This window comes from Macrosteles quadrilineatus, unplaced genomic scaffold (assembly GCF_028750875.1).
Source record: "Macrosteles quadrilineatus isolate MER2022 unplaced genomic scaffold, UCM_ALF_1.0 Scaffold_4__1_contigs__length_99947679, whole genome shotgun sequence".
Classification (NCBI taxonomy): Eukaryota; Metazoa; Arthropoda; class Insecta; order Hemiptera; family Cicadellidae; genus Macrosteles; species Macrosteles quadrilineatus.
The window spans coordinates 73,359,930-73,382,574 of NW_026542597.1; the positions used below are offsets into that span (position 1 = coordinate 73,359,930).

Consider the following 22,645-nt stretch of genomic DNA (forward strand, 5'->3'; position numbering starts at 1 on the left):
ATTTTTCCAATATGGCGGCCGTAGCACAGCATGCACAAATTTTAATTTTTAATTATATTTTTTACTGGGTACTCGGTACTAGTACTACAAATGCAAAGTTTCCCTGCTTAGGGAATTATTTCCAGTTGAGGGGTATTTTTAACTTACGACTGAACTAATGGTACAAAGGTTGAAATAACATTGCCAATCCTCTTTTATAATAAGGTATATATTTATTAATAAATATCAAAGGATTTGTGTTACATGGTAGTCATCAATCTAGCAGTGTGTTGCCCCTTACTGTATTTTAAATCTTAATGTAATATTAATAACAAATCATTTTACATCTTGGATATGCTTCATGCCGATTTACTTCCCTGACCACCCGAGCCTGCTAACGTTGAGCTATTTTGTCTTTGTATGGTATCAAAACTTAATGATTATCCCTTGAGGAACTCCGATATAAACACAATTTTAGACATTACACATAAAAAATCTGTTCACTTTTACTATATACAAATCAGTATTTACAATAATGAATGCTTTTACAAATACAGCTTTTACTGGATTCAGTCAAGCCTTTTCTTTACATGTTTAGGTGGTTAATCAACTGGTATATCAACCATTTTCAGTTTTGCCTTTTTGTGTCAATCAATGTGAATTTTATAAGTTTTATTAACTAGAAAATTGTTATTTTAAGGTTGAAGAGAAGATTGTGTATCCAATTGTACTACCTAGCCTTAGTTAATTGTATCTATAATAATAACTAAACTGTACCATGTAGACTATTATAGTTTAAACATACAGTAGACATCCTCTTATGCGGACTCCTCGGGACCGAGGCTAGTCCGGATAACAGTTTTTCCGGTTAAACCGTCGTCCCCAAAAACTTGTTAAAACGGACTGTTTAAATGGATACTGTATACAGTATTCGACTTAAATTTAGAAGAGCATTGTATTTAGACACAAAATCACTGGTCTCAAATCTTTCCCATGAGAACAGTCATTTCAGTGCCGCCCACTTTCTGCCGATCTAGTCCAGTTAAACTAATGTGCTGATAAAATTTTCCGGGTTAAAGAGATGTCATTTCCGCCAAGTGTAGTCCGGTTAGAAGGTGTCCGGATAAGAGGGAGTCTACTGTACTCTCTTGTGTTGGTTAGTCTAGGCTATTATTCATTTTGTCTAAAGATAGTTCACAGAATAAGGTCTTCATTTTTGCTAGTTTTTAATGCATTTCTAATCAGTGCTCGATTTTACTATTTGTTTATCAACTATTTAAAACATTTTAGGCTTTAATCATAAGATTACAGGTCTCATTTGTAAATAAGCTCATAAATTTCAATCACAATTTCAAACGGTATGGCACAAAAGTTACCCAAATGAAATCTACTGAATTTGGTTCCTTTTAACAACCTCATTTACTAGCTTATTTCTTCTGTTTGATCTTTTTTTTAAGTAACTAAGTCTGACTAACTGTCAACAGAAAATTTAGCCTTCTTAACAAAAAGTGGATCGAAATTGTCATGATCTACATTTCAACGATTTATCGAGTTGCTTTAAAAAGTTTTACTATACTAACCTCAAACAAAACCACAGACACTAAGGTGTAAGTGTTTTTTAAGTATGAGCTGTAAAATTGCAGAAGCGAAAAGGCAAACAATTTTTTATTTATCCTTCAAACTAAAACGATACAAATATAATCAATCAGGCAATAAATAACATAATTCAAACATACACCATACTATGTCTACAAGGCAAAATAGACCTCTTACTGTATATCTTCTTTTTTATAAAAATATGAATGCTCTCTGTCTTTCTCCCAATACAAACATTTTAGCTATACACCGTCTCATCGTTTTTGTAAGAAAATAACTGTTCTTTATGGTGAAAAAATCAGATTAGGTGATAAAAGGAGTAAAAAAAATAATAATTAAGAGTGACATACACATTCGATTTAAATAAGGGTTAGTACAAAGGCGTAAATTCCAATTACAAAAACACCAAGTTTAAATTATACTTAGAAAGGAGGGAAATACTCAATAGGAAGAAACACCTTTTGAAACTATATCTATCTTTTCATTATCCTAACACTTTCCTTCTAGGCTATACAAATGCCCAAACACAATATACTGTTAATAATACAGCAGTCATTGTAAAAGATAAAAAAATTGTATTCAACAACTGGTAAATTTAGGTGTTAAACTGGGTTTTATTCTGTACAAAACGTTATGATTGGTTTAGTGGTGTAAAATACTTATAAGCTAATCGTACCATAAACATTATAGGTCCGAAAGATCTTTCCTATCATCCTTCTGGTAGCATTAATGAGTTTATTCAGTTTCGATAAACGTATTGGAACTTAATTTACGCATATTGAAAGTCCAGCGGCTGGGCCGGGGAGACTGAATAAATGCATTAATAGATCATTGACAATTCTTTTAAACGGATCGATAATGTAGTAAATTTACTTCTAGGCTAAATTATTTACAATTTGAAGGACCCGAGGGTCCACAGTGCTTAGCTACAAACGCTGATGTTATGGCTTAGGTTGGCAGCACTGCTGATGGTCGCCGTCCCACATTCTGCAACAATCAACAAAAAATAAATAATATTACGTTGCGTGGTATTTTTGAAATGGTAATAAAATACAGAAAAAAATTACGGTTGCAAAACAAAATATATATTACAAGAAATGCAGTTTTCTTTGGTGATTAAAACACAACAGTTAGAAAAGAACACATTAGACACAAAATAAATTGGAAACTAATCTTTGAAACACTGTAGGCCTAGTTAGGGTACAAGTTGCATTGTGCAGGCTACGATTGTTGTCGACAAGCCGAACAGGGTAAACCATTTTTCAATCAATGTTCCTCATCGTACACTATAAATGGAATATGGAATTACAGACTTCAATCTAATAAAAATAAGCTATAGTATTTGGTTGCAGTCTGTAAACAAACATGGCTATCATCAACTGTTTTGAATCCTCAACTCTGAAGGTAGGTTCGTGAAAAAAAAAACACTTGGTTGGGTAATACACCAAAGAAGAAGGAATTGATAAACAACCAACACACTTAAGAAAAGAGTCCCAGGTAGGACTACTAGAGATAGTATACAAAATGTTAAAAAAGTCCCTCCTAAAGAAAAGATTGCTAGGTTTTACCTATATTTTTCTCAAACTTAGTTTACTACCTACCTTAGTTTACTACTTAAGTTTACTAGTAATCATATAAAGGTAATGTTTGTAGTTTCTGTCATACTGTGATATTAGGTCTCAACTAAAGGGGGAAATATAAAGTTTAACAAGCTTTTGTCGTGCCTGGAACTTTAGGTGAGTAGTGTATCCATTAGTGATGTGTCAAAACCAAATATCAAATCTCAAAACCATCAAAACTTAAGAAAAGTTTCAGTTTCGAGATTCAAAAGTTTTGAAATTGAAAATTTTGTCACTTTAATTTTTGAAACTGCTGAGATTTTTGTGTCATTATTATTGTTTACAAACAAGCTGGTAGCAATGGAACAAACAGATCACCATAAACACTAATGAAACAAGTAAATTGTATTCTTAACTGCAAAAGGCATCTTAAATACTGGAACAACTTACAATTCAGTTTCATATGAATATTTATTAGACACTAAGAAATTTTTATTGGCCACTAAATGTTCTAATTATTATCATTATAATGTCATATCATCTGATCGTTAATTTAATATGGTGAGATTAATTTATTTTAATGTTAGTTGTTTATAAAAAAATTATGTTTTGGGTTTGAAGTTTATCTGCCACATTTATGTTATTATTTCTGTATCAGGACTAGGAGTCAATCTCTTTCAGTTTTGATCACATAATCATAATGAAAATGTTATCATTACTTGTATTTTTTGGGCAACTAAAAAGTTTCGCGTTTAGGTTTTGAGATTCGAGATTCGATTTTTTAAGTTTCTGTTTTGGATTCGAAATTTCTGGTTTTGACCATCACTAGTATCCATTCATTCCATCAATGCAACTCTAATCTTAGCTTTTTGAATTTTTTTACCACAATGGATCCTCTTCTACCCACTTTAAAACTGGAAAAAAAGTCATATTACTGATCAAAATTAACTTAATTATTGTACTTGTCCAGCAATTAAAAATATACATCAGTAAAGGCTAACAGGAAATCAAAACTGCACTTACCATTCTTGGCAGCCCAGGCTCCTACAGTATGCGACACTTTCTTGGTTTTTTCTGCTCTGGTGGTTCCAGTGCTGCTAAGATAGCTTCATCAAAGACATTCTTTAGTCCTTTCTGCAACCAACATCATATAACTAGTACCAACTATTTATAACTATGTTTAAAAAATCAATCAACACTTCTAGGTTTAATCCTAATTCTATGGTTTGACATTCAACCAATAAGCTAGCGGAACTCTAACTCTTTAAAAGTTACCTTATCAGACACTTGGCCATTCCCTACTGGTATTTAAACATTCTTATTTGATATACAGTTTGAATAAAAAGTCAAGACATCCCCCCCATCTAATATTTTCTAAGGAAACATACAGAGATACCCCTTTGGTGGTTGTGCAAACTTAGCAGGAGGTTTCGGTTAATGATTTTGAAAATTTTGAGTGTCCCCCAAAAATGGGGGATTTTGGGGGCAACTCAAAATATTTAAATGTAAACCCCCTTTAAGTGACACCTCATTTTAAAGTGTTTCCAAAAACTTAAACTACTAGTGATTGGTGAAAACTAGAGTTCGCTATCTGTTCTCTTCTCTATCCAAAATGATATTAATATTGCCTGTAATACGTATTGAAGAGTATAAAGAAAAAATCAATGTAATGCTTATATTGGCTACCATTTTGGAAAGAGAAGAGATACCGTAGATGGTTTTCATCATTCATTAAGTTTTTGTAAATATTTAAAATCGAGGTGTCACTTGAAGGGGGTTTACTTTTAAAAATATTAAGTTTCCTCCCCCAAAATTCCTCCTTTTTGAGGGACACTAAAAAATTTCAAAACCATAAAACAGGGTGTCTAGTTTATTTCCATTACAAAATTCATGACTAATTCCAGACTTTTCAAGACTAATTCCAGATTTTTCAAGACTAGTTAGTTTTTTCAACAATTAGTGGGTGTTGATACCAAAATGTATCGATTCTCAATTCTTGATACCGATACCAATTTTTATAGCTTAACCAAATTTTCTAAATAATACTACACCAACCCCTGTCTTTGTCATAAAGTAGTATTATGATAATGTCGTGTTTTCAAGTAAAGAAATAATGCAGCAATAAAAAATACAAACTAGCAAATTTGTTTTTTTTATCATGACATCTTCCGCGTACCGTATGTTTAGACATCATCATTGACTGCAGCGGTTACAGAAACGTGATCGTTGTCGTCCGCGATCACGGCAAAATCATGAACATTTCCCGCGGGCTTGTAAACATCAATGACATCATCGTCGTCTCCCGCGGTCTCAGAAACGTCATCGTCATCGTCCGCGATCGCGGCAAAATCATGAACAATTCCCGCGGATGTATAGACATCACCGTCATCTCCCGCGGTCACGGAAACGTTATAGTCGACGTCCGCAATCACAGCAAAATCATGAACATTTCCCGCGGCCGTGTAGACATCATCGTTGTCTCCCGCGGCGGAGACGTCATCGTCATCTCCCGTGGTCACGGAAACGTCATCGTCGTCGTCCGCGATCGCGAAAAATCATGAACATTTCCCGCGGCCGTGTAGACATCATCGTTGTCTCCCGCGGTCACGGAAACGTCATCGTCGTCGTCCGCGATCACGGCAAAATCATGAACAATTCCCGCGGCTGTTTAGACATCACCGTCATCTCCCGCGGTCACGGAAACGTCATCGTCGTCGTCCGCGATCGCGACAAAATCATGAACATTTCCCGCGGCCGAGCAGATATCATCGTCGTCTCCCGCGGTCACGGAAACGTCATTGTCATCTCCCTCGGTCACGGAAACGTCATCGTCATCTCCCGCGGTCACGGAAACGTCATTGTCATCTCCCGCGGTCACGGAAACGTCATCGTCGTCTCCCACGGCCACGGAAACGTCATCGTCGTCGTCCGCGATCGCGACAAAATCATGAACATTTCCCGTGGCCGAGCAGGTATAATCATCATTGGCTTTCGCGGTTACGTAAACGCAAGACGCCGATCGCGGCAAAATCATGAAAATTCCCGACTTTGAAATTAAATTTAAGACTAAATCCCGACTTTCAAGACCATTTTGAAATTCAATACTAATTCCCGACTTTCCCGATTTTCCCGACTACTAGACACCCTGATAAAATGAAACTTCCTGCTAAGTTTTCACGCCCACCAAAAAGATATCTCTGTATTATTTACTTAGAAAAATATTAGATGGAGGTCTTGACTTTTTATTCACTCTGTAGATGTTGTCAAAGCAACAACTAAACAAATAGGAAAACAATTTAAAAATCAGTGTATACCATAATTCCATTTCCATAGTAACCAATTTGTTCTATTCATGCAAGAAACTCTTTTCTTCAAAATTACTCACAAAAAAACAATACAAAACCATCAATTATTCCGTGTTGAGGTCCTCTGGATTAAGGCTCCATGACAAATCTGATGGTAAAATCTACCTCGTCATACAATCCAACTTAATGTAGAGACCAGTTGGATCTTGGCGAAACACATGTCAGTCACATTCAACTGATCACTACAACAAGCTGGACTACATGACTAGGTAAAGTGTAACATCAGATTTGTCAAAAAACCATCATCAGTCCAATATTACTCTATGAAGTAGGAACATGAAAATTAAATAAAAGGAAGTAAAAAATTATCACATTTGGAAACAAAATTCTTGGAAAATGTATGGGCCATTTTTTGAAAAAAGGAGGAAAAGACAAAATAGAAAAACTAAGAAAACTGTATAATATCTGAATGTAGTTTGTGAACATAATTGTTAAAGGATTAGATTTGCTGGCCACATTTTGAGTAGAGGGAAAGATAATCATTTGAAACAAGTTTTAATAATGAACTCTGAAGGAAGACGACTAAGAGGAAGGCCAGGCAAAAATTGTGGAAACAACCAAAGTGAAATATAGAGTGAATAGGAGCAACTGAGGAAGATGCAGAAGATGAGAGATATGGAGGGGTTTTGTTGGTGCAACCATATCTCTCCTTAGATATGTTAAGTAAGTATAACATAATGCTTTAATTGGCAGCGTAATCACAGTAGCTGTGATGTTAAAGTGCTTGCCTTCAAATTTAAAGGTTGGTGGTTTGATCACAAGTGGGATCGGTTTTGGACCGAGACATCATTTTCATTGAGCCACAATTGATGATGGTATCCATAAAGGTTGATTTGAAATAGTCTATTAAGAACACGGTTTGGATCATTCCTCACAAGAAACGTAGAATAGGCCACCGACAAGATAAACGAATGCAGATAAAAAATTACTTAACAATTCAACTCACCTGTGTTAAGGCAGAGCACTCGACATATTTGACGGCTTTCAGTTCCTTGGCTAACTTCTCCCCTTGCTCGAATGATATTGGCTTTTGTTTGTTTTTAGCCAGCTTCTCAATTGTGCCAGCATCATCCCTCAAGTCTATCTGTGTGCCTACTAATAGAAACGGCGTTTTTTGACAGTGATGCGTTATTTCTGGAACCCACTGTGAAACATATTCAAATCAGTATACAATGGTAGCATTGACTTTTGATATTGAAGTTGGCATTACGTCTAAATGGACCATCTCTATGCATTTCTGATTTTTAAAACCAATAATTAAATTTAAAGACTGTGTTGAATGAGTGTCTTACACTGATCTAGGCTACTATGGACCGGGAGTAGACATCCTATCCTAACTGGACCAGCTGTGGCAAACTTTTCATTCAAATTGAAAATCATTGAGTCACTCACAGTCAAAATTTTATTTCCTAATAAGAATAAGACACAACAACTATCTCTAGAATATAAAACTTAAGTCAAATAAATAACTATTGACTTATTACCATCAATATTGGGCTACCGCTACCTACTATACATCTCGCCACCCTAAGTTGAGGCAGCCCAAACTGACCGGGAGGGTCATTACCGGCTGGTCCCGCACGACCCTTTATAATCCGATTAGCGACACTTCCGTGAACGCTCTAGTTCAATAATTATCATTAACAAATTTTAAATCCGATCTATAAATTTAGTCATTTACATTAATAACTTTGATTTAACAAACATTTCCGTTTTTGTCCCATTAAAAACTGACAATGTTTACGGTTTGTGAGCTATAAACACTAATTGGTTTTTTGTTTATAGCTTACAAACCGTAAACATTGTCCGTTTTTGATGGGACAAAGACGGAAATGTTTGTTAAATCAACAGAGTTAAATAATGTTAAATAAATTAAAAGTTATTATTGTAAATGACTAAATTTATACATTGGATTTAAAATTTGTTAATGATAATTATTGAACTAGAGCGTTCACGGAAGTGTCACTAATCGGATTATAAAGGGTCGTGCGGGAACAGCCGGTAATGACCCTCCCGGTCAGTTTGGGCTGCCTCAACTTAGGGTGGCGAGACGTATAAATCACTTTCGTAGATGCTTTACCGGATGTTAATGTTTTATAGAAATGCCAACAGTGAAATCAGCTGATTTAGCGAGCTATTAATTAAGTGGAAATGAGCTATTTTGCGTACTGTTTACAGGTGTGGTAATGAGATAATTTCCATGCAGTGGTAGGAAAAACATGTTTTGTTGTTGCCTGTTATTTCACAGAGTCAGGGACAACGCAGGGTACAATTCAAACGCATGCAGTGTTTGCTGGATGGCAGTCTGTTAAGACATAATCACAAGACGTATTGAAATTAATACTTTTAGGTTATTAATTCATTCATAGTTTCATCTGTCGCTGGTACAATGTATCTAAGCGGGCTATTTAGTAATGACACTTATTCTTTTGGTAGCTGACCATGATTACCTACCTTTTCTTTGACGTTTTCAAATGATGACGGAGACACCACAGAGAAACACACAAGGAAGACGTCGGTCTGTGGATAACTGAGAGGGCGAAGCCTGTCGTAATCTTCCTGACCTGAGTTAGAGAAAAATAATATAATAATTTATTACTATCACGATGTTGGTTACCAAAGTCAAACTACTTATTTCGTTAGTAGTTTTTCCCTCCCCTATACATAATTTATGTATAATTTACAAACTCCTTTCATCAAAATGTTTACGTACAATTTATGGTATTCAGGTTAGCTAGTCACTGTGACAAGTTCAAAAGCTGATCTTTATAATTATGTTACATAAAATTAGGTGTACGTTCATTATATCACATAAAATCCAGAGGAACAAACTAGATAAAACCACATACAAATATTGCTACTATAGAGGGTTAAGTTATTGGCATATTTCAGTATTAATTTTTTTTTTACTTGAACCTTTTTGTTCTAGGTCTTCAAATGCTTTTCGGGTGGGGGAGATATATTATATTGATTTTAGTAAATTTTCCCATCTTAAGAAGCCAAAGTCGGATCATGGTGAGGTGGTTGGCGGAGGTACTTTTGTGAAAACATTCTGCGTCTTGCTACTCAGTATTACTGACTCGCTCCTACCGCTTTGTTGTCCTAAGACGCAAGGCACGAGCCCGGGATTGTTTTGCACATTTCTTCAGGCTAGACCTAGGGATTGCGGCATTATCACTTAGATAAAATCCATTGGTGATTTGGCGGGATTTGAAACCGAGACCTCTTGGACCGAAGTCCCACGCTCTAACCACTAGACCAGCTCGCTCCCCGAAGCTACTAGTAGTATTGGTAAATAAACATATTTCATTCTGTTGTCATACTCCATAGTGAAGCACTTAGTAAAACTAATACACAATTTAGGAATATTCTATTATTTAGTTATAACAAATTGAGACAATTACCTGCCGTGTCAAAAAGTCCAAGTGTATAAGGTTCTCCACCAATCATCACCGTTACAGCATAGTTGTCAAATACCTGAACAGAAAATAAGTTAAAAAACAGAACAAACAGTAATTAACACAGTCAGGATTGACAGTTTATCTTCTTAGCACATTAAATATTTAGCACTGAGCCACAATTTGGTTTAAAAACTAGTTTCAATTGCTAAAGCAGGCTCACAAACCAACTTTCTACAAATAAGAGTCAAAAGTTGCATTGTTCAAGTTAGAATGGAGTAGGCCTAATGACCAGCCATGCCCCAGTATAATTTAAAAGTAGGTAAACTAAAAAGCCATAGCTTCATGGAGTAGCCTACGACATTCACGATACTTACCGTCGGTACATATTCTGAGGGAAACTTGTTTGTGGTGTAGGAGATGAGGAGGCAAGTTTTACCAACGGCTCCGTCACCAACAACAACACACTTGATAGTCTGCATGGTGTTCTATCAACAGAGAAATAAGGCCTTTTAAAAATTTATATAGCCTTTATAAACCAAATTTTTAATGGTGAAACTTATTGTGCAATAACTTAGTGTGCAATTACTGTTAAAGTATATATATGATCTGGAAAACAAATAGGGACGATTGATGCAAGTCCCACGCATGTATGATGTTTTTTGTTAAAGTTATAGGACTTTGAAATTTCGTTACGGAACAGGGTAATTTTGAAAAAAGTTTCAAATACGCATAAAAAACGGTGTTTTTCGTATTTAAGAAACGATTTTGGTATCAAAAGAAAGCTTAAATAACGTCCTCTTAGAAAAAAAAACAAATTTATTTCTTAATTCATGGTAGTTTTAATTCAAATAATTGTTTTATTGAAGCATGTCGTAAAAATCGCTTTCAGAAAAGGGACCTCTTGTCGGGACCGCAAAATTTGTGAGATATTTTATCCTTCGTGAACTGAACTTTGATGCAGTTCTCTTAATTTCCACTAGAATGCAGGAAAATTCATTTTTTGAACTAAAATCTGTTTAAATACCCCCGCTGCAGCAAACCTGCATACTAAGCGAATTTCCATTAGCCTGATTGGATTTACACTAAAATGCCTACTTAAAAATATAAAATGTGTTTCCTATTTAAATAGAATTTTTTTAACAAGTACTTAGGTTTGCTGCATCAGGGAGGGCCAAACAGTTTTTTTTGTAAAATGTTAATAGTTAGTAAGAAATAAAAATATTTAACAAATTTGATCAAAATATGTTTATAAACAAGCAAACCACAACAGTTTACTTGTTCTCCGTAAGAATAACACGGGAATTTTAAATTTACATTTTTTTGGAATTTTTTCTGTAACCATTAGGCGCATAATAACACTTCAACATCCTAATTATTTGTTTTTTTAAGCTCTACAAAGTGGTCTGGGAAGAAATTGCTAAATTTTATAATTTTTTGAGTCAAAAATGGGAAAAACCTCTTTTTACCCCATAAAACCCCCCATAACCCCGTTTCCATAGTCCGATCATGCTGGTTCGCGAACTGGTTCAAGTTTATCCTGCCTCACACCTTCAAAGCAAATTTTATCAAAATCTGACAAAAATTACTCAAGTTATCGTGCGGATGGACGATAACTCTATATCGTGCGGATTTTATATATCTCTATATAGATATATAAAAATTTGAACGAATGGTGTTTTTGGCCTCTGGGGACATCAAAATGAAAAAGTAAATCGGTCCCGGGCCTAGGTCTTACCATGAGACCTACGGTAATAGCTACTTCCCTATAGGGAAATTCGCTAAAAGGGAATATTAGAAATAGGACCTCTTGTTGTTATGGCGAAATAACATTGAACAACAAAAGGTACCTTTTCTCAGACCGTGCAGAGGCTAACAAAATGATTTATTTCGACCTTTTGCATCTTTAATTCGAGATTTTAACCGATACTATCATGTTCTATGTTAAATGATGTATAACAATGGATAGACACCCCAAACTCGATATTTTTGACTTTAATTACTTAAATCGGCCGTACTAAAAATTTTGCATCTCCGACAAGAGGTCCCTTTTCGCTTTCCATATTATATAGTTTTACTGACTATTTGATCCCCGTGCGTAGGACTGGCCCACAGCTAGCTGTTTTGTAATTTTTTAATAATCATTATACCTAATTGTGTTAACTTAAAACTTAAAAAAAAATTATTTAATTAAAAATTAAATAAAAATTGTAGGTACCTATATTTTAACATAGATCGCTTAAATGTTTTTATTTAGTAAGCCCTACATATTATTTTTCCAAGATATGAAGTATGGTAATGAATGGCTAATAATAAATTTTGAAATACTGCACCCTAATTTAAATTTAGACACAAATCTTACTAAACTTATGTGCTGTATCTTGCTTAAATGTTTTTTTTAGTAAGCCCTACATATTATTTTTCCAAGATATGAAGTAATAGCTAATAATAAATTTTGAGATACCGTACTGTTATTTAAATTTAGACACAAATCTTACTTACTATGTGCTGTATCTTAGGCCTAAAATCAAAATTCTATAGTTATTCCTTATTATTCAAATTTGAAAAAAAATATTCCATAAAATAATTGTACACATACTTACTAATGTATACATGGCCTATGATTAACTTAAGTGCTATGCGACGGTTAAGTTTTTTAATAGTAAATGCTACACTGTGCTTCAATATCTGATGAATGACCTTCATAAGATAACAGGTCTATCTCTTAGGTAGGGGAAACAACAAACTTATCAACCACATTGAAATAATACTCCAGGTAAGTCAATTCGATGCTCTATCCAATGTTTAAATATAGAGATTTCAAAAGTCTTTTGAATAAAAACTGTCACATCCATTGATAAAATTTCATACAATTACTAATTTTGTAAAAAATGCTTTTTTACCAAGTCTGGTAGGTGTTTTTGAAAGTCCTTTCTTAAAAACATTTTTTAGATTCGTCTCAGCCTTGGCAAAACTGTTCAATTTTATTGTGAGAGTATGTAAGGTATATAAGGCAGAGTATGTATTTTTAGCCTACTGTTACCATTCTTTGTAAGTATAGAAACATCAACTACTTGCAAATAAATTATGATCAAAGTGTTTTAGCGAATTTCCCATATAGGGAATAAGCTATTACCGTAGTACTCATGGTAAGACCTGGACGCGGGACCGATTTTTTTTTTCGTTTTGAGGTCCCTAGAGGCTAAAAACACCATTCGTTCATATTCATATATATATATATATTTATATATTTATATATTTATATATATATATATATATATATATGTGTCCGTTAGCACGATAACTCGAGCAAAAATGATCCGATTTTGATGAAATTTGGTACAAACGTGTAAACCTACGTTTATTCGAACGAGTTCGCGATCCAGCATGATCGGACCATGGGAACGGGGGTTTATGGGGGGTTTTATGGGGTAAAAATAGGTTTTTCCCATTTTTGACTCAAAAAACATAAAATTTTGCAATTTCTTTCTAAACCATTTTGTAGAGCTTAAAAAAACAAATAATTTAGTATATTGAAGCGTTATAATGCGCCTAATGGTTACGGAGAAAATTTAAAAAAATTGTAAATTTAAAATACCCATGTTATTCTTATGGAGAATAAGTAAACTGTGTTGTAGTTTGCTTGTTTATGAACATATTTTGATCAAATTTGGAAAATTTTTTATTTCTTACTAACTATTAACATTTTACAAAAAAAAAAACAGTTTTACCCTCCCTGATGCAGCAAACCTAAGTACTTTTTAAACTAATTCTATTTAAATCGGGAATAAATGTTATATTTAAGTAGACATTTCAGTGTAAATCCAATCAGTCAAATGGAAATTCGCTTAGTCTGCAGGTTTGCTGCGGCGGGGGTATTTTTATTCATATTTTGGCTATTTATTTAATTTTAAGTCACCCAGGATGATTGAAAATACCCCCGCCGCAGCAAACCTGCCGTCTAAGCGAATTTCCATTTGTCCGAATTGATTTTCAATTGATCTATTTAAATAACATTATTAGGTTTAACGAGTACCTAGGTTTGCTGCTACAAGGAAACTAATAAAGTAGTGTGTTTTTAGTAAAATATTGATAGCTTACTATAAAATAAATAAATTTGCCAACTTTTATCAAAAGATATCCGTAAACAAGCAAACTACAACATTTTACAATATTCTCCATAAGAATAACATGGGAATTTTAAATTTACCATTTTTTTAGTTTTCTCCGTAACCAATAACCGTACAAAAACACTTTGATATACTGAATTGTTTGTTTTTTTAAGCTCTTTAAGAAGGTTTAGAGAAAAATTGGGAAATTTTGTGTTTTGAGGGTAAAAAGTGAGAAAAACCCATTTTTACCCCATAAAACCCCCCATAAAACCCTGTTCCCATGGTCCGATCATGCTGGATCGCGAACTCATTCAAGTTTATCCCGCCTTACACCTTCAAACCAAATTTCATCAAAATCGGATAAAAATTACTCAAGTTATCGTGTTCACGGACACATATATATATAAATCTATATATATACCTATATATATATATATATATATACATATATAAAAATTTGAACGAATGGTGTTTTTGGCTTCTGGGGACATTAAAATGAAAAAGTAAATCGGTCCCGGGCCTAAGTCTTACCATGAGACCTACGGTAATAGCTACTTCCCTATAGGGAAATTCGCTAATAAACTAATTTGTTGAGCGTCTAGTGGTATAAGTATCCTATTACTAGTCTCACACACACTTTGGCGAGACTAATCATAATACCCCACCCCCACATTTCCACGACAACATTAGAAGGCAAAATCCGTTAAGCAAAATGTTTTTAACAAATATAGGGGTAGTGGCAAAAAAAAACCAAAGAGTAAAAATTTCATACAAGGTGAAGTTGAATAATTGAATTTTTATTGTAATAAGTTGGATTAGGCCTACTTTTAATTTTGAGGATATATAATTTACACTTAGAACCACTAACTTATTCGTCAGATGTGGATATTGAGTTTCCAGTTAAGCTAGCTGCCTAGCAAGTTTTTCACTGTATAGGCCTACACAATTTCATGCTACAGATACAAGTCCCTACAAATAAATAGGGGAATTATCAGCCTCAAAGACATAATGGAGAATTTTCCACTTTTTCAAGCTATAACCAAATGTGATTCTCAGGGACAACAATCATACAGTCACAAACATTCTGCTGTGACAATATGGGATTTAAAAAGGAGGAAGTATAAAATATCCTGAATAGTAACCCAGAATACAGTTCTGGTCATAACTGTAATAAGTTAAATTAGTGTTTAAGTTAAGTTACAGTTCCGCATAGAACCCACAATATAGTAGGCCTATTGTCAAATTAAATATCAGTTTGATACTTAAATATCTAACTGATTAAAATATTTTATTCTATATTAGCCTACTCTATTAAGTGTTGGCTTCAAATAGTGTAGCCTAGGTTCTATACTCCTATTGATTTTCTTTTATGGCCTAGGTCTTTTGAAAATAGCGCCGCCTACCACTCTTACATTGCACTGCGGTACAGATTTAAGTTTTTAGTTAGTTTGGTTAGTTCATGATAATCATAAACGCTGGAGCTGAGGTCGGAGGATAAAGGGGGTCAGGCAATATCCCCGTTTTATGTCACGGGAAGAAACGGCACACCGAATCCTAACTGTATTAGAGTGAACTGGCCATTCGTGAAGTGCTTGGGGGCCGACCAATATCTAAAGTTTGCTTATTGACATATTCCATTAAGTGGAAATGAGACTCATCACTCATCCACAGGTTGTGAGTTAGCTCCACAGGCCATCTTCCATTAGCTGAAGCATATGCTCACAAAAAGTAATGCCAGATCGAAAGTCACACATATTCAAGGCTTGCACAACCTCAATTTTGTATGGATGCATGTTAAGATCTTTATGGGTGAATCTCACAAAATGTCACACTTTAAATAGGAAATAATTTTAATTATTGGTAGATTGAAACTTTATATTGTATGAAATAAATTTTCATATCAGCAGAGCTGAATTTGATCATTTACTATTTTTCCCATTATTTCAAATTTAGTTGACATAGAAACATTTACAATCAGGTAACGCTTGAAAACTGATAAAAAATGCAGTGATAAATTTTATTAAATGATAAAATAATTATATAAACAATATAATAGACCCTTAATTATTAAAATTCCAATGCGTTACATGATTGTATTGACCGTTACCTGAATTGTAGTATAAGGATGAATCTCACGCCAATATGTTCTAAAAAATAAATAATTGCCAATAAAACTGTGTCTAATTACTTCCCTCAATCCCTATTCTCCACTGCATTACTATCTGGGAATATTAAATATTCAATTTATTTAGTTAAGAAAGTTTATTTCACAAAAATACAATTCGGTAACGTGTCATCGACTATTGTCTGCTACTTCACTGCACATCCAGACAGCTGGGCATAGAGAAAAACAACACAATAGTGACATTAAAAATAATACTTTATTTTATAAGTAGGCTAACACTAGGTAATTAAAAAAATAGCAAAATTAACAACAAAAAAATGGCTAAAGTTAAGTGAAAGATTAATTTTACCATGTGAACACTTCATGAAGTGAAGCATTTAGTATTATTCATGAATAATACTAAATTAATAAATTGCCAACTAATAGCAAAACTTTACAACATAGATAAAGTGTACAAGTAAAGTAGTTTTACCATATTAACAGTTCATAAAAAACCATAAATAATACCATTAAATCGTCAAACTATAGTTTTACCTCTCCAGTAACGTTACCGAAATGTTCGTTACCGGATGTTGAATTCCAGATTAAATACAACGTAGTAACGAAAGGCGGCATTATGCGACCTTGGAAGATTTAGGTTAGGTTTATAACAACAAACTTACCGTTTTGTTATCGAATTAAGGTACATAATTTTTCTTACCTGAAAATGTTTATTTTGAGGTATTAATCAACGTTTAAAACAAAAGAAACAACATAATATATCTTCACCACATATAAGCACAACGAACAGTGATCGTTTCGTTCCCGCTCAAAGTCGCGTCATAGATTTAGCACTTTCTCTTTGCCGTTTTTGGCGTGGAGCAGACCAAGGACCATGAAAGTTGAAAATATAACTTCCTTAGTCAATGGTAGGCCTATATTGTGTTTTTAGTATTTGCTTTCCTCTTTTACTGTCTTCAGCTGTCATTTTGAAAAATTGTCATTGATATTTTCGTCACATATTGCGTGTTTTAAGACAAGTAGCAGACGATAGTCGAGGACACGTTACCGAATTGTATTTTCGTGAATAAACATTCTTAAGTAAATAAATTGAATATTTTTTATTCTTAAATAGTAGGTAATGCAATGGAAAATAGGGATTGAGGGAAGTAATTTAACACAGTTTTATTGGCAATGATTTATTTGTTAGTACAGTACATAATATTGGCTGAGACTTAAATTAAACTACATTAAATTCGTGAGATTCACCCTTATGCAAAATTTGTCTCACCGTTGGCGCGAAAAGTTCAAGTGCTTTGCTAAGCCGTTGGATAGACCTACAGGGACTTCTGGCAATCGCTTAACTGATTGAAATGTTTTCTGGTGTCCACACAGTTCTGGTACTCCCACCTCTTCTTCCATCCCTGACACGCATGTCTCGAGGGGGCAGACGAAATGAATGCGCAAGGCCGTGTACGCACATAACTTTCACTCTTTTGATAAAATGCCTTGACGGCGAAACAGCGCTGTGGTCCGGTCCAACGCTGCATGGCAACTAAACTTCCAGAGGTTGGGAAGGCAGGGTAACTTACCCGACCTCTTTCCTTCTTCCCACTACTCACCAACAAAAAATAGCAAAAAAATAGCCTGTTTCACTGTATCACTCTGTGTATTACTTTAATTACTTAAAAAGTCTAAATTTCCAATTAATTATACCTTATAAATTTAAATAACTTCTTGATCGGCATTGTACGTGTTATTAAATTTACGGAAAGTAAATAAAAGATGTACGTCTTATAACACTTTTCCCTTCTTCCCACTACTCACCAACAAAAATAGCAAAAAAATAGCCTGTTTCACTGACTCACTCTGTGTATTACTTTAATTACTTAAAAAGTCTAAATTTCCAATTAATTATACGTTATATAATTTTAAATAACTTCTTGATCGGCATTGTACGCGTTATTAAATTTACGGAAAGTAAATAAAAGATACGTCTTATAACACTTAAAACATATATTTACGCTTATACTGTTACTCCCAAGACGGTTTTAAATATATACAAAAAGATGGTAAGTGGTGATCGATTTCGATTGGACACTCCAATCATCATCAGACCCAATAGGCGAATATATTCGCCAATAGATTCGCCTATTGGGTGTGATGATGATTGGAGTGTCTAATCGAAATCAATCACCACTTACCATCTTTTTTGTATATTTACCATCTTATGAGTAACAGTAACTTATAAGCGTAAATATATGTTTTAAGAGTTATAAGATGTAGGTGTATCTTTTATTTACATTATAAATTTGAAATTGATTGAATGAATATTTATCAATAGGCCTACTATAAGTTATTTGTTACCAGACAAATGTATCAGAAAGGTAAACAGACTCATACATCTCTAATCAACTATTGATTAAGTTAGCTGTGGTTATCGGTGGCTACAAAGGCTTTTAGACTAAGTTAAGTTAACTTAAGTTAGGCCTACTTGGCCGTAACCAATTAAACTTAGTTAGGCTAACTTATCGGTACTTAAGTTACAGATTAGCTCAAACTAACTTAAGTACAATTTAAAACGGATAAACTAAGTGGTTTTTAACTACATTAAACAACACCTTATGCTTGAAGCCAATATTTAAAACCGCTTAACTTATTGTTAAATAAAGCAACATGACATAAGTTAAGTTTAAGTAACTTATGCACGGAGCCCCAATAAGTCATAGCTTAACTTAGGCTGCTCCCCGCTAATATAGCCTTACTGTAATGTAAGCTGTTGTAAATGAGTTATAAGTTGTAGGCTATTATGATCTTGTAAGATAGTGGTTTGTCCCTTAAATGAATATTAAGCTTATGGTAAGCCTAAAGCATTTTTTAGCCAAAATAATGTTAGATTTACTTGTTAAATGACACAGAAAGACACAGCACACAAGAAAACTTTTGAGGAATACCTGAGACTCAATTACTCAAAGTTATGAGGAATAAGTTAGCCTAACTCATGCCTGGATCCAAGCTCTGTAAGCTTGTTCAAAGTTTAAGTTAGCGTGCCTGAAACTTGATAACTTATTTTAGGCAGTACACACTTAGATAACTTTTGAAGCTAGACCCCAATGCATGATAAGCTTCACAGCTAATTCTAAGAAGTTAAACTTGGTAAAGATTTGGCGAGTTCCTACCCTAATCCTTGAATAGGCCTAGTGTTGGGCCATAGTATGAATAATCTTCCTGACTTTTTCAAACATTGATCTATGACGTAAGGTTTAAAACTCCAAGAAACAAAAGTATTAACTACCTTAGAACTAGGTGAGAGTGAAGTAAAACGCTAAAAACTTCATAAACGTCAGTAAGTTTATCAGAATTCTGACAGGTTTACTCATTCATAATAAGAGGCCATTTTGTTTGCAATTATGGACCTACAAAGATGTGTCAATTCTACCAAAATCTCTAGTAAAGTAATGAGACTTTTGTTAATAATCATCAGATAAATTTATAAATTCGGAAGTACAAGTTTATTTACGAATATAAGTTATATTTAATTAGAAAATTAGAGAAATTACCTTACCAACAATATGCAGGGCGTCGACAAAGCAATGCTCTACAGTTTTACCAACACCGCCAACTAATTATCATTTCATTTTACAGACCTTCAAGAAACTGTTTTTGAAATTCCCTAAATTTCTTAGGGTTGAGTTCATACGTATGAAAGTACGTTGTCTTTTTTCACTCATCAGGACTATCCACGAATACTAGAAAAGTCTAGTATCATAGATAAAACATACGCCTCAAGCTACTATTTTTCTAGTATTCGTGTCACTATCAAATAAAAAGTTTGATGGTGTTTCCGCATCTGGAATCTGATCCGAGTCTCATCTTCTCCACGACTTTGCTAGTATTGTATTGTTGAGGGGTGGACTCGGGGTCCAAGCACGTCTACTGGAGCTTATTGTGCATTCCCCGATTGCCACTAACAAGGTAAGAATATCCCTTGTCCTTGACCAGGTCCTGGTTAGCGTCTGGTTCATCACCTGGCTGCTTTTGACCAAACAGGACCGTTCTCATAGCACCAAATTTGTAGAAATCCAGAATTATGTGCTTTTCAGTCTCATCGGACTGGTTGCAAAATCGGTACTCCTGTTTGTCATTGTGATATCAAGAGTTTGAAGGTGTTTTAAGACATGTGTCTTGACCCTCATCATACCTACGGGTTACACCCCTACGCCTCCTTTGAAGGTCCTTCTGCCGAGGATGGAGTGGCCGTTGCACCTCTAGGGTGCACGGACAACCTTGTCCAGACATCAAGACCCAAATTTGGGCCTGTTGTTCCTCTGGTATTTCGGGATCCTTCGAGATGGATCTTGCTCTGGATGAGATAACCCTTGAAGTGTTGGTGATGTAGCTTCTAGAGTCGCATCGAGGTTTGGTTCTGGCAGGGTTTAGGTTTTCTGGAAACCATAACGTTCCCAACAATTAACTACTAAGTGAGGCTGAAGATTGAGCCCAGGCAGAGCCTTGCATACCCGGGTAAGGCTAGTTACTCCAGGAGGTCGCCTGGCATCCTCGAGAACCGGCACGAATTACTGCTGAGGAGACCGGTGGCATTCACTTCTTCGGCAAGGATCACTTGACACCATTGGGTTCGGCTGAAAAACAAGGGAAAGGGAGGGAAAAGGGAAGAAGAGTTCTTCAGTAGGAAAGCGAAGAAGGAAGAAGAGCCAGCAGCAAAATAAGAAGTATGCTGGTCATAGAGCCCGAGAAAAAAAGAGGGATTTGTGGGTTGGCTATAGAGTCCCCAACCTACAAGTGGTCTTCCGTGTAGTTGACAGACAACAACTCCTGAGAGTTCCATGACATATAGTAGGTATATTTTAATTATTTAATTTGATTTTAAAATCCGATGGCATCTCCACTTTGAAATATTTTCACATAATAATATCATAGACTAACTCCCTGACACGAACGAAAAGTTTTCTGATCGCATGAATTATTGATTAAACACATTAAATAACTTGGGACAAAATATAGTGCTTTATGATAAAATAAAAAGATGAATAATGTTCTAAAATTAATTAACAAGAACACGTTGATAAATAATAATATACAAAAACAATAATCAGCAATAAACGAATACCCCCGCCGCAGCAAACCTGCAGACTAAGCGAATGACGAAACATGGACTGAAGATAATTTTTAGTGAGATTCTCAAAATACCATAACAAATAAAATAATTTAACACATTTTTCATTAACAGAAATTAAATTTCAAACTCTATTTTTTCCTCTTTAATTCGTCAAACTCTTTCCAATGTCTGTAATGTATTATCAACCAACAGTTATTCGGTTGTATTGTTTAAATGATGAATTATACTGTTGGAGATATTATATATAAAATTACAGTTTTGTCTGCACATTGCGTAGAATCATGCAGTTTTTGGTTATTACGTTTCATAGCCTAAGAAAGCCGAAACGAGTCTTATCTCAATTTCTGTTAGCTGATAAGAGTATTGTTGAAAAACTCGCATGATATCCTGACATGGGACAGCTGCATGTTGAGGTAAATTATTCCAATTTTATCACTGTTAAGTTATCGCCTTTTTATAGTAGTTATGCAAGACTTACAATGTGCTGTTCTATGAATATTTGGTTCGAACTTTTCACATGGAATAACGGTTTTTGACGTTTTTTTATATATAAAGTTTTAAACACACATTACGTGATGGTGCTCAAAACCCGTATGACAAAATTGTTTCATCAAAATAAATGTTATCCTCATTCGCTAGTACATTAGTTATGCAAGACCTATTCTATATACAGTATGGACTATTCTGTCTGTAACGCCAAATTGTCAATTTACGCGGCCTACTCCGAGAAAACTAGAGTACCGATGTACCGATCAAGATTCCAGCCATTTTTCTGTATTCACTGGATTGGCGAGAGTGTCTTTTGTATGGTGTCGCTACTTAGGAAATAAAATAACAAACTATCAAAAACACAATTTTGTGCGATTTTTGTAAAGTTTTCCCCCAATGAAGGTTTCAACTGATTACAAGATCCCCGTTCGTAGAACGCCACACAGCTAGTTATGAACTAAAACCTTGTTTATATTTTACTTACTCCATATCTGTAAATCCTCCACACATCCTTGAAAATACACAACTCGTTGAGAAGACTTCTATTTGTTGTCATTTTTAAAATGTTTTAAGACAACTACACTAATCATTATGTTTTGTTACCGAACGTTATAAACACAGTGACATTTGATATTACAGAACATATGTTGAGTAAATGGTGATTACATTCAATTGATTTGAATACAGGGAAATAGCATTACAGTATAAAGTAAGCTCGTCTACCATCATGTCGTTTTGGAAAGTGACAAGTATTTTAATCAAAAGTCCTTGCTTCGCCCTTTTTCATATCATCCTAAGTGTATTGTTTTGACTGCAATGTTACAACCAATAGTGAATGGTAATAGTTTGGTGGCTGCAAAAGTGTGTCCCGATATTTAAAAAACACCAGACTTACTACAGCCC

At 34.5% G+C, this 22,645-nt stretch overlaps 1 protein-coding gene across 4 annotated transcripts; it reads right to left on the bottom strand.

Annotated features, from left to right (window-relative positions):
* Positions 1–189: 189 nt before the first annotated feature.
* Positions 190–22,350, bottom strand: LOC128991862 (cdc42 homolog). 4 transcript variants are annotated; one of them, XM_054415092.1, is made up of 7 exons: positions 22,227–22,350; positions 10,275–10,385; positions 9,904–9,976; positions 8,954–9,063; positions 7,446–7,643; positions 4,158–4,268; positions 190–2,562 (listed from the first exon to the last, which is right to left on the bottom strand). In XM_054415092.1, exons 1-6 carry the CDS (start codon positions 22,296–22,298, stop codon positions 4,179–4,181), a joined length of 654 nt encoding a protein of 217 aa, XP_054271067.1. In that variant the 5' UTR covers positions 22,299–22,350; the 3' UTR covers positions 190–2,562; positions 4,158–4,178. The 4 variants fall into 4 exon arrangements, with proteins under 4 accessions (XP_054271067.1, XP_054271068.1, XP_054271069.1 ...); XM_054415093.1 differs by lacking the exon at positions 22,227–22,350 and adding an exon at positions 19,679–19,733; XM_054415094.1 differs by lacking the exon at positions 22,227–22,350 and adding an exon at positions 19,674–19,717.
* Positions 22,351–22,645: the final 295 nt, after the last annotated feature.